Source organism: Drosophila erecta, unplaced genomic scaffold (genome assembly GCF_003286155.1).
Source record: "Drosophila erecta strain 14021-0224.00,06,07 unplaced genomic scaffold, DereRS2 tig00000021-arrow-pilon, whole genome shotgun sequence".
Taxonomy (NCBI): Eukaryota; Metazoa; Arthropoda; class Insecta; order Diptera; family Drosophilidae; genus Drosophila; species Drosophila erecta.
The window spans coordinates 11,692,247-11,705,382 of NW_020825198.1; the positions used below are offsets into that span (position 1 = coordinate 11,692,247).

General features: G+C 41.3%; 1 protein-coding gene across 1 annotated transcript; it reads left to right on the forward strand.

Annotated features, from left to right (window-relative positions):
- The first annotated feature begins 9,565 nt into the window (after positions 1 to 9,565).
- On the forward strand, positions 9,566 to 11,048 carry LOC6544583. The gene is made up of 2 exons (XM_001972346.3): positions 9,566 to 10,126; positions 10,177 to 11,048. Exons 1-2 carry the CDS (start codon positions 9,746 to 9,748, stop codon positions 10,858 to 10,860), a joined length of 1,065 nt encoding a protein of 354 aa, XP_001972382.3. The 5' UTR covers positions 9,566 to 9,745; the 3' UTR covers positions 10,861 to 11,048.
- The last annotated feature ends 2,088 nt before the right edge of the window (positions 11,049 to 13,136 follow it).

The window sequence follows — 13,136 nt, forward strand, 5'->3', positions numbered from 1 at the left end:
GATACTAACGCATTCGGCGATCGATGCAGCTATGCTAATGTGGTGCAAATCGATCCGGCACAAGGAAATGGACCATAAGCGAAACGGTTTCGCTGGAAATGGCAGTAGGATGGTGATGCCAAGTACGCCTTTTTCTGTGCCGAGCTGGGCAGAAAGATCAGAACATGTACCATAGCAATAAATAATAATACATTTTTTGCAGCAAAAACACAAAGGCAGCAGCTAAAACCCACAGATGAACTGGTGCTTGAAAATACAACGTATCAATTTCGTGGCTAGATTAATTATTGACCCACTGCGCAAGGAAAGGAAATGCGATGGGTATTGGCTCGAATGGAAAATGGGGAGTTGGCCGAGGAAACTACGGGGGTGCGACCTTGGACACAGCTGATTCGCTTGGCCAGAGGTCCTCCAATTTCAGGACCAGATGTTGCGATGGGAAGGAAGAGCAAAGGTCCACGAACCGCAGGCAATCAAATGGATGTGTGTTCCGTAAATATTTGTTTGTTTTCCTTTGTCGGCGGTGCAGATCCCAGTGATAATTAGTCAGGCCCATCACCACCATATGTGCGTCCAAAAACCTTTCGTAAATAGTTGAATTACCTTTTGCCAAATTCGATTCGGCCATCTGACGGCGAAAGAGTGGGGCAAACTATTTACTGAGTTTTTACCTCAAAGTTTGCCAGCGACCAGATAAGTATCAGTTATTCCTTACAAATAGAAATATATGAGTTACTAATTTTCTTATTTGTCCGGAGTTGTTTATAGCTTGGATTACTTGATAAACCAGGAAGTTCGAAATTATATCCCATTAGCTCTGCAAAACAAAGGTTTTCAAGGACTTCCAGTCTCGCTCCCTAGTTTTTAATAAATTTAGCACACTTATCGATAAAAACTGGCTCTCAAGTAAGGCGACATCTGTTTGATTAGTAGCTCTTTGCAGTACGAATTTGAGTCTGATAGTTAAATAGTGGTCTGTTACTATTTATAAATTCAATTTAACCGTCTGTCCAGGGTGATAACAAAGGGGACCTAAAAGCGAAAGGAGTCGCAAAAACCTAGTGCCGTGACGTAGGTTTGCTGCTTCGGACGCCTGCGAAATTTATGTACTATATAAGAACGATGTGTGCCCATTTAATTAGGATCCGAACAGCCCAGACTAATTGGAGCAATGTTGTTAATTTTTTAAAGCCGTTGTCGAACACGTTTCGCTACGGTCATTGCGACAGAGTTATTCAAATATAGGCAGCCGTTTCTGGCCGACAATTTCGCACATGTAAAGGGGTGTACCACATTTGACAGTCAAACATATGTATCAATCCCTTTAGGAACGGCGGCCTCAGGCTGTTTAGCACTTGTATAAACTCTGAAGGAGGCGGTGTTGAGTGCAATTACACTACGAAAAATCTCTTGAGCTTCAGCTAAGAGTCCGTTTCGTGGTGGAAGAGCACAAAGTCGTGCCGAAATGAGCCAAACTCGCTTCACTCAAGAGAGGGGTTGCTAAAAGGTTGGGTTTCCCTTCAATTTGCCCCCTTCTTGAGTCGGCATTTTAGTTTAGGCAACGATTGCGTACGTGAACTATACATTGTTATTAAACGATGGTTAATTCAAATACTTGATCTGGGAATTTTCAATTTCCAAATTACATGGCATTTAGCAATATAAGACAGCAGGAATGAAGAATTGGCACAATGTAAAGTAAAGTAAAATAAGTGTAATAGTCATATTTGATAATATGAATAATAAAATCTTTTTGAAACAAGTTACGCATTTTATAGAACATTTATATGCTCATATAGCTTAAAATTACCACTAGTTTGGTAATTACTTCTGTACATTTAATATACATTGCTATATGTATATGCTCTATTTAACTGAGAATTACCATTAGTTGGGATATGGTAATAAACTACTTATATGTATGCCCAGGGCGTATACATGTTCCTAGAAACTTTCATTCCACTTCAAACGGAATACCTAAACAAATTGTTAAGTTTTATATTTTGTGTTGCCTCAAAGTTTAAGATTCGTACATAATTAATGTTGCATCATCTCTTCAGTGTTCACAGCCCCAAAGAATTTGCCGCCTCTATTGAAATTTTGTAAGCCACCCAAAAACTGCCGCATAATATATGTATAACACACCGACATTGAGATTCAAATTCTGGGAGCAAAGTTCACCCAACCCTTTCTTTGGTCGCTAAGAATTTTCCCTAATGACTTAAACGCGGTAACCACTTAAACATTTACAGCGCATACGGTCCTGTTGTTCACTTCTCACCACCAAGGTAAAAACCACGATGGCCCATAACAACCCAACAACCCAACCACCCATTTTCCCCACTCCCCTTCGGCACTTAAAGGTAAAGAGTCGCATTTTTGCGCAAATTTTCCCCGAAACCGCAAGTAGAAAACTCATTAGACGCAAAACGTTTTGGCGGAAAAGTAGGCTGGGAAATTGTACGATGGCATGGCATTCGTTCTGGGAGCAACTTTGCTGATCTACTTGTATTGCCATACACACTCAGGCTTGAGAGGATGTACACATATGCCTAATATTGAGCAGGCTTGATATTTAAACTATCAACTGAAGAAAGATGTGGGAAAAGTCACTTCAACTCGTTTAGTGACTGCAGCTATAGCACACATGTACATTGAGATACATTCGATACAGTCACCTGAAAATACACATTGTATTTGATAATTTTATATACATATCGAGTGCTCCTCGTGTCTTGTTTGATAAGAACCCCACCCACGGTTTTTGTTGTGTGTGTATTCTGCAAATTTGTATCTTTTAAGAGGGCTCACGGTAATATTTGGATTGCGTGAACCTGTGTTTGCCTTTCAGTTGTATGAGGTTGGGTTTTGATCGGGAAGGCAAATGCTTTCCAGACTGTGGGATTTGCCGACTACATAGACACGTGTGTTGCCAAGTAAATCCGCCATAAGCCCTTTTTCCTTGTTTCTTTATTTTTTTAAGCGAAGTTGAGTTATCCCTTTTTTGCATTCGAGCTCGCATACTTAAATTTCGGTCTGAAATATTTGAATTTCCGTTTTTTCCCTCGGCACATGTCGCCTAATTCCGCAGTCAGGACATCACTTTGTAGTAACATTCATGCAAATTATGTGCATACGCAATTGTGGCATATAAATAAATCCTCAATATTCAATGGCCCGACTGGTGAAAAATGTACGCCTTTTATTAGCTTTAAAAGGATTTTACTTTAAAAATCCAGCTGACTAGAAACTAAACTCGGTATACGTTTTATATTTGCCCTATTCATCCGCACAATATATTACTTAAAACATGATGAAAAATAGTAATTATTATATATTTTCTTTTTATTTACTTCAAACATTTAATAAGCATTCGATGGCTCAGGGGAAATCGACAAGCAGCTTAAATTAGTTTAGCACTGAGAATCAGCGCCGTCCAAGGAGCTTTCCAACTGCCCTTCAAGGACCTGGCCAGAAGACGGCTGCAGGATGCAGCTCGCAAAGGTCAGCCCAAGGACAAACAACCAGCAAGATGCACAAAAATCCAGCTTTCCTATTAAAATCGATATTTAGTGCCGCACGCAGTGATGCCAAAAACGAGAAGGAAACGAGGAAAATCCTACAAAGGGACGTGCTCTCAATTGGAGACAGTAGCCTAGCTATTTTCTAGCCAGCTGGTAAACTTTTTTATGAGTAAGCTACACTCGTATAATTTGGCCAAGTTTTCCCGGATTTTCCGCTACTTTTTCCTATGGCAACACTGGGCCGAATCTGGGGAGTGGGGCGCGGTAAGAGTATTTGCATTAAATTATGCGACGAGCTGCGGAAATGTTTGGCATCAAATGAAGAAGGACTGGAGCTGCGGGGGCAGATGGATGGCAAATCCGAGATGGAGGCAGCGTAGTACTGCGCACCGTTAAGTGCGGCGGAAGCAATTTCACTCTTCAGAACAGCGGAGAAAACCAAAAAGGGAAATACAAAAATACAAGTAAAGCAGCCACGGCATCGCAGGAACAAAACAAAAATGTAATAGAAATCCTTCAAACATCTGCGAACCGCTCACTTCACTTCGCTATGTGAGCACCCCACAAAAACACACAGCATTTTGGTCCTTTGGTCCTGTATTTGAATACACATGTATGTAGGTGGGCACGTGTGTGTATGTGTGTGCGTGTGGATGTGGATGTGGATGTGCTCGTGTGTGTGCGAGCATTTGTAATTGTTTCCTTTTTTGCTTTACGAGTTTTTCATGTATCGCACAATGTGTCACCGACCCATCCTCCAACTCGTCCAGCACTTCACTAGCACAAAAATATTATCCTTCAAAATTTAAAAATCAATTTTCCATTTAAGCCAGTTTTAAATTTTGTTTCGCAATTGGATTTCATGTTTGAGCTGCTCTAAGATTCCTTTACATATAAATGTAATGAAGAAAGGTTTTTTTAAGTGTACGCACATACATCTGGCAACTGCCGCCTACTGCACTTTAATCGCTGTCATTAAGGCGGCACGTTGGGCGCCATTTACTTATTCATTCCACCTTACCCCACCGTTTGCCGGCTTTCAGTGTACAGTCCTTAAAAACTGGCAGGTTGCCGGGGCTTATTTTTGGACCTATTCTAGAAAAAACACATATAAATATAAAGAAACAACTTGGAATACCTTTGAACAATAGAGTCAATGAAATGTATAAAATATAGAGAAATACATGACATCTACTCCGACAGAGCACTCTATTCGTATTTAGCGACTTATCTTCTTGAAATACACAGAGCGCAATTTATCTAAAAACACTGCTAGAACAGATGTGACCTTTTGATGGGCTCCGTCAAAATAATTATGTTCATTTGCATGGCCAAGCTGTTCGTCATCTCCGGTGGTCATTACACCCTTTCTGGGTTGCCATCGGCAAGTAATACCCGCTTGATGACCGACCTCCCATCAACCCAGCATCCCAGCATCCCAACATCCCAGCATCCCAGCATCCCACCTTCCGTCCGCTCAGTTCCGGGCGGCATTAAAACAAATCGACATTTTTCGCCAAGAGTAAACTTTATGGGGCCATCGGTGGATATTGTCCTTGCGTCCCATCAGGACACTTGGGTATTCGGGCGGTACTCCAGCACGGGATTCAAGAGTGCTCGCCCAGCGGCGACAGCATTTTTCTTTTCGCTTATTAACATAATGACCAAGGAGATGAAAGGGACATAAGGCCAAATGGCCAACGCAGGCAGTGAACCAAGAGCTAGGAAAAGTTGTCAAATAAACCAGAGCGAAGCGAGTGCTGCTCGGGCAATATTTCTACTCATTATGCTAATAAGTTCACACAAAACCAAGGCTGGAAAATCGAAATGGTTCTGCGGCAGTGGACACAAATCTCAGCAGTCCTGGTACTACATCATTGGTTTAAGGACTTTAAAATCCGATTTTTGCTCCCGCAGAAAGGGCAAATTGAATAGCATAGTATAGAAAATATGGAATTGCCGAAGCTACATAGCTGAGTTTCTCCTATTTCCATCTGGCCACCGAATGGAGCAGCTGATCTTTGGCTCCCGAGCTGTGTTCCACATGTTTTCACTTACAGCCACTATTTCCACATCCCTCTTGGATTTGAAAGCGGCAGCTGGCAACACATTTGCATTTGATTCTTTTCCGGGGTCTGATGTAACTACTGTTTATTGGACACAGGCCCCTGAATGATGCATTTTATTAAACATTGTGACTTAAATTAAGCGGCCATACTTTGGCCATTGGGCTACGTGCAGTGCGCAAAAATCTAGATGCATAGAAATATATTCAATAATGCCACAAAGAATTATATAGAATTTTTATATTTTTCTACAAAAGATGAAATAATTTCAAACAGTAATTGCCATTTTACCAGTTGACTTACATATCTGCAAGCACTTTTAAAATATTATATACAAAATAACAAATCAAGTTTTATAATTGGTTTTAGTTTTAATTTCAAACCTAGGAAATGCAAATGTTGTAATCCGATTATTCGTTGAGTGTACTCATTATAATGGAAAAAACTTTAAAAATGTTTTATTAATGGCCTCCAACTTGATTCCAGCTATTTATTGCATGCTTTCTCCCTATCGAACATTTTCGAAAACAACAAGTGTTTGAAGGGGACCTAATCTCCCCAAAGTATAATTAAAAACTCCCCAAAGACCCAAAATTTTTCGCTCCCTCATTCCATGTGGAACGCACTTGACTGTATCGTTTGTACAAGATCATTGTTCGGGATATGCATTAGCAGCACACCAGCAATCGATTCACACGGATATTGTGAACCATTCAATTACACTGAAAATGTCGCACTATTATTCTTATTTTATAGCCCTCCAAGGAGCCTGAGTAAGGTTTCAAAATATGATTACAACTTCTTCACGTTTCCAATGACGCTGTAGTTGAGAAGTAAAGGGGTCCAAAACTAGCGGCGCAAATAGCAAACAACCAACAGTCGTAGGTGCTTTTCTGCCGGCTGGGATTAACTTGCCATGAATTTCAATTAGGCAAAAGGGTTTCAAATAGGCCAGTGGTTGAAGGTTGGAGGGCTCTGGAAATGGGAACTCATTACGCAGGCAGACAAACAGCTCCGAAGCTCTGAAACTCTGAATGTACCAGGTTTCTTCCCAGCGAACCGAGGAGAATCCGCTTGGCTTTGTGGGACAAAGAGCAGAACGAACAAACAAGTCCAGCGGTACTACTTGAAATAATAAACCATCGCAGATAAAGACGTCGGGGGAAATAGTAGGCACAGCACAAAAACAATATCCAAATATCTTAAGCCCAAGAACAACCAAACAGGGCATCCAGTTTTTCTAGCCAACCTTTTTTAAATCAAAACAAACCAGCGTGGAATGAAGAAACCCAAGCTAAACGTAAACAACGCAGCGGACGAGGCGTTAAAAAAATAAAAAAATGTATATATATATCTATAAAAAACTTAAGGGGAGTGCCTGGGGTGTACGGGCGGAATTGAGTGTGTGTAACTCCAGTAGTGGGCCTCACCACACTAAAAACAAAAAAACAAAAAACGAAAAACAAAAAACAAAAATGAAAACCAACCTCCGACAACCAGTTTGGCCAGTTTTGGCCTCTTCGCCTGCAATTTTCAGCTCTTTGCCTCGTTTTTGGTTCAGCACAATAGCCACAATCCGCAGATCTGCATCTCTTAGCGAAATGTCCCATAAAAGTTTGCTAGTCTTCAAAAGAAGCTGATAGATAAATTAAGTTCGTGGTTTCGAACCAAAAGTATCTACTTCAAGTGCTTGAGGTTTCAGCTTGGCCTTAAAAATTGAACTATTCCAAAGAGTGACAAGAGCTTATGGTTCTGCAAATTTTTACTGTTTTATAAAATCTACTCTTTCAGTGGGAATTATTTTGTATTATTTTATATTCAGTATAGAACTTTAACATCTTAAACTATTCCTGCAAAAAGCCTACGATCTAAGCTAATTTTTATGTACTTACAGTTTAAGATGGATGGAAAATTTTCTATGACCTGTTGGTTAATAACAAGAATTAAGCGTAACGTTTTCTGAGTCCGGAGAGAAGAGAACCTAATTCGTTGGATAATATTATAGAATAGGTCGTGGGATAGCTGTAACATATGGTAATCTTTTGTAGAAGGCAACTAATCATTATACTACGGTTCATTTCTTTATTAAATTTTTAAGGCGGCACAGAAAGTAAACGACTTAATTTATGCCTTAGCCACAATGGAGTACTGTCTAATGCCAATTGAAGTTGGTAATTTTCCATAAAGTTTCACTGGCAAAAACTTCTCCGCTTTGCCAACAATTATAACAGCTGACTCAGCAGCTGACTGACGAACCAGACCGGGCCAAACCCAACCCATCTTCAACCTCAACTTCGGAGCTCCAAACTCGGAGCTGGGCTGTCAAAATCATATGGCCAGCCCCGAACCCATCTGAATGCCCTTTATCCATCCGCAGAGTTGGCCTTTCGACTTTAAGACTTCGATATAGAAACCTGCTTCCTAAGCGATTATTTTAAAGTACTAACTGTAATATTTTGATCTGAAACTAACAAAACCGGAAATAGTAATTTATTTAATACTACTTATTATTTTATTTATTTTGTACGCATCTGACAAGTGATTAAGAAGCTGGTTAGCGTACAATATGATATCATACATTTCTTTTTGGTTTTTTATAAATTGGAATAGCAGAACAGTAAGATATTCGGCATCACTGGGAGGCGGTAAAAGTCGGTTTCTAGAGCCAACTAACTCGTACCCTGCCCAAAAGCTTTCCCCGTGTCACGTCATGTAGAGAGCATAATGGCACCCAAACGGCGATTGAGGGGCATCGAATGAGTGCAGGACCGGCGAGGGTGGAGGGGGGCTTGGAGTAATTACCGGTGAACCCAACCGAACCGCAGCTCCAAGACAAAACTCCACAGCTCCAAGTGATCTCCGCCTGACAGCTGACGCTCGTACCCAGAGCGTTGACTGATTTATGAAGACACTTTTGCAAGTCGCCCAACTTGATTTTCATAAACCGTTACGGCACTGCGACTTTACATGTCTGTTGGACACTTCGAAACACCTCGACTAATTGAATACCCTACCCTACCATTGAAGCTCCGATGGAGAACTATATGTATTATGTATTATATAAAGAGATGTAAAATAAATACAGTAATATTCTTTGTCTTCTTTCTTTATGTGGAATATAACTTAAACAGGCATCATTTTTGAGAACTCGATTATTTAGGTAATACATTCATATTCAACACCAATTCATATAATTTATTATTGATCATATCTTTTATTTATTTTTTTTATTATACTATATACTATATACTTCCCCAAATTATTTCAATTATTATATCACTTTAAGATTTGAGTGTCTTGGATTCCGAAAAGGGCATGCGAAAGTGACTATTGCAATCGGCGGCTGCCTCAATTTTTGCCTATTGTCGGCTTACGAATACTTACTGGTGTGTCCCGTACATTTTGAGCCATGTTTGTTGCCAAGCACCAAAATAGCTGCCTGCTTGGCTGGCTGATTGTCTGGCTGTCCACAGCTTTGTCTTGTCCCTGGCTGTCTTGTCTCTTCTCGACTTGGCTTGGATTGGTCTGGTGGGTCTGGTGGGTCTGGTGGCTCTGATGGGGCTGCTTGGCTTACTTAGGCTCGGTTCAGTTCGGTTTGGTTTGGTTTGGTTTGGTAACCATGATCGCTAGATCTTCCAGCTGCTTTCGAACGAACCATGATGGCCCAGTTGGAGTCTGGGTGCGGGGTTAATCACCGGCGCAATGGTAATGATCGTGTTTGCTGCTCCAAATCAGCTGATTGCCAATGTCCGATAATGATGAGTAAGCGCTTTCAATTCGCTGAGCTCGCTTCCAAATCGCTTTTTACAATCTGTTCTAGAGTCTGCGTATGGTTGGTAGAAGTAGCAATAAACAGACTTAAATCAAAAGGGATTTCAAAGTTTTAAATAGTAGTAGTTTGAATCTGTGTACAGGATGTTTTAAAGGCAAGCAAGTTAAAAAAAACGTAGTAAACCCACTGATCATGCCACAAATTGACCAATTTCGATTTTTCTATCTTAATATGGGGTCTTTGATTAAGCAGTCAAAATTAGACAAAATTTAATACCCTTAGGTGCGTCAAACTAGATTCATGTTGCTGCATACACAAAATACACACAGGCGATAAAATTAACATAGTGTATTTACACGAGACGAACACAATCAGAAACTGCAATGCCGCACTTTGACCTGAGTGGCCGATGGTACCGCCGGCGGTTTCCGTTTCATCGGAGCTTCCATCAGGGTCACCATGCAGGTGACTTTTTGGAGGAGGAGGAGGATCCCAGGCAAAGGGGCGTCCTGCGGAGAACCAGCTGCCAGCGATACCGTGAACGACTGCGCTCCAAACGCCTACAACAGCTCCTCCATGGACTTTCCATCATGGCAACGGTGGCGGTGGTGGTTGTCCTGATCCTCTTCCTCGGCATAAAGTTGTCCACCGAGCAGTTGGACTATACAGCACCACGTGAGGAAGGCCTCTGGTCGGGTTTCCTGCGGCTGCTGGGCTTGGAGCAGGAGGATTATCTGTCAGGAGATTTGTATATGCATAATAAAGTAAGCAAGTAAACTTGTAAAGCCATATAATTAAATCCTACCTTGCACAGAATGATTTCTGCAGTCCCGAGACTCTGGACTTGGGTCGGATCTTTCGGTATATGGGCAGGGTGGTCCTGAATCAGGAGCAGGCACTGTCCCGCATGGAGAGGGCGTTGGGCGGTTCCGGGCGTTTCCGGTCGGTGGCTCTGCTTGGACCTCCGGGCGTGGGAAAATCCCTGGCTGCAGATACCCTGCGCCAGTGTTTTCCCTGGCCGGGAAATGCTCACTCCTACTCCTGGAGCACCGAAGTGCCGGATGGAGCGAGTAAGTTCCGACTGATCAGGCAGTTTGCCGATGGCCTTTCCGAGTGCGGAGTCAATCTGCTGATCATCGACAATCTGACGACCTGTGATTACGGCCTGGTGTCCATCTACAATCGATTGATCCTGGAACGCGAGGGCGAACCAACGGGCAATCAAACGGTCCTGGTCGTCTACGTTTTCAATCTGGAGTCAAATCTGTACTGGGAGCAGTTCGAGTTGCTGCAGGAACTGCCGGCGGAGACCACCGTCGTAAACTTTCGGTTCTTCGATGAGGATGACCTGCTGGATTGTCTGGCCAGTGAGTTGAAAAAGGAGCACCGTGCTCTCAGCAGTAAGAAGGAGTCCTTGCTGCTCCAGGAAGCATTGAAAACTGTCCAAAGCTCAGGATGCAAACTCCTGCGACGGCTGATACTGCAACATGGAGCATAGCATAAAATTTATGTCGTGTATACAGCCAACCACTCACCTTTCGACATTAATACTTTTGTTTATTCGTAGTAGCTTGTTAAAGATTTAATGGCCGTATATTATTGTTTTTTCTGCTAGCCTATAGAATATGAATTTGGCATAAACACCTAGTAAAACACCAAATTAAAGTGATGTTAATCTGTTACTGAGTTGAATGTTTTAATATTAGTTTGCTTGTGCTTCCAATGGTTTTTAATTCAAAGAGGCAATCAATATCAATTTGGAAATGCGTTAAAAACGTGAATCTTTTCTGCAGACCCGCCTGCAAATTTTGAATTATGTGTCTCTCAGAAATGCAATGCAGATAATTATTTTAGCGTGAGACACACGAGATGCATAAATAAAAGTACTGCACCCATTTATCAAAACAAAAACTGGGGGAAAAATGCAAAGCAAACAAGCACCAAATTGCATTGCTGTAAAGCATGTTTTGTGTTTGCTTTTTGTAGAATTTTTAAACAATTTTTTCTGTTTGGCGAGCAAAACTTCTAGGCCGTCGAACGATGTCGTTGCCTTCAAATTGCTAGTTGCAGTGCACTTCTTTACAGAATACAGTAGACTTTACATGAGAATAATTAATATACGACACAAAGGTAGATACAAAAATACATAACAACTTAATGTGCCATTATAGTAGAAGGCAGTGTATCTTAGCTAAAAAAAATAAAACATTTCGTTTCAGCCGATAAATAAAATTATAACTTTGGGCAACTAGTTGGTATCTTCTGAAGAAATACATGTTGGAATACTTATTTTTAGATATTCAGCTTAGGACATTCCCTAGTCGGCTATGCCCCCCAATCAACTTCTGTTGCAATGCAAAACGCACACGTTTTCGGCGCAGTGCGTTTCGCCTTTGCATCCGAAAGATACTTTGATGCGAGTGCTAAAGTGTGAGTGCGGTAGCAAGAGCCAACAACCGCATCGAGGCCATGTTGCACTGCAACAAAAATAAAAAGGAATAGTCAACTTATAAGAAATAATACATTTTTCCAGTTACTTTCGTTTGTTTTAATTTAATTCGCATGCTTATAAGAGATCTTTTCACAACTCGAAACTTGTTCACTTATCTAAAAAGGCGTTTTTAGTCCTATGTATACCTAAATCAAAAGCTTTGCTAATTAAATCACATCTGCAGAGTATCAACGTCTGGCAATATCACACATTTCTCTCAGTGCAGTGCAACGCTAAACGAAACGCAGCCAGCGGCTTTTGTAGTTCATGAACGGCCAGCGAACTCGGCGTTCAGCGTTATAATCAAATAAGATTCGACTGCTCAACAGTTCGTGGCAGTTCGACGGAGGAAAATGGCAGATAAAGGGGTAGGAAAACCGAGGGGAGGGCTGTATCTGATATTTAGTTGTTTTTTCTTTTTGCCGTAGACATTCGACTGGTCACGTAAGCAGCCATTTCATCCGAGCGGTTTTAGTTTTCGCTGCAGTTACATAATCCGCCGATTGATTTAGCTTTTGGCTAGGCGGAAGATGGGAAATATCGGATTCCACTTTGGGGAAAAGCGAAGGACAATGTCAAAAACTGATTTCCCCTTGGGATCTATCCATTTTAGCAACACCCAGTTGAAAAGATAGCATACAAGTTGTGGTTTTAAGGTTGTAGTTTTAGTACAATATAGCTATCTCTTAAATTTCTGCAACTGACCACCAGAGATTCTCCTTCCATTGTGTAAAGTTAAATTATAGTACCTCTCATGGCTTCAATTTTTAATTGGTTGCAAAGGTGAGTTTGCATAAATCGGTCAGTGTGGTCAGGTTGGTGAACCGAGTGCGATTGATCGATTGTTCCATAAAGTGCAACCTAATATGGCAGCCTTGGTCGCAAAAAGCTAGACATGCGAAAGCGCCCAAAGTGCTGCAAATGAATCGCAGCTCAAATAAATTAAAGAAATGCAACAAGCCGACATTGTTAGCCTTCGACAGCGGGCTTCAGTCGGCTTCGATTGCAGCCACGTTGCATGAGGAGACAAAATAAATTAAAGAAAAGCCGACGACGAAGACAGAGTCGTCGACTGAGATTGGGATTGGGTCTGTTGGCGTACAGTCTGCAAAATTATCAGGCACAAATCCAGACAAAACCAAATGATTTTCTAGCGATTTTCTAGATATAGAACCAAGTTAATTCTAGGTTGACTTCTATTTCTTGAGATTAAAATAGGAGTAGTGTACGAATAATTATATCTTAGGAATTTATATATTCTCTGAGTGTGGAATAGATACGCC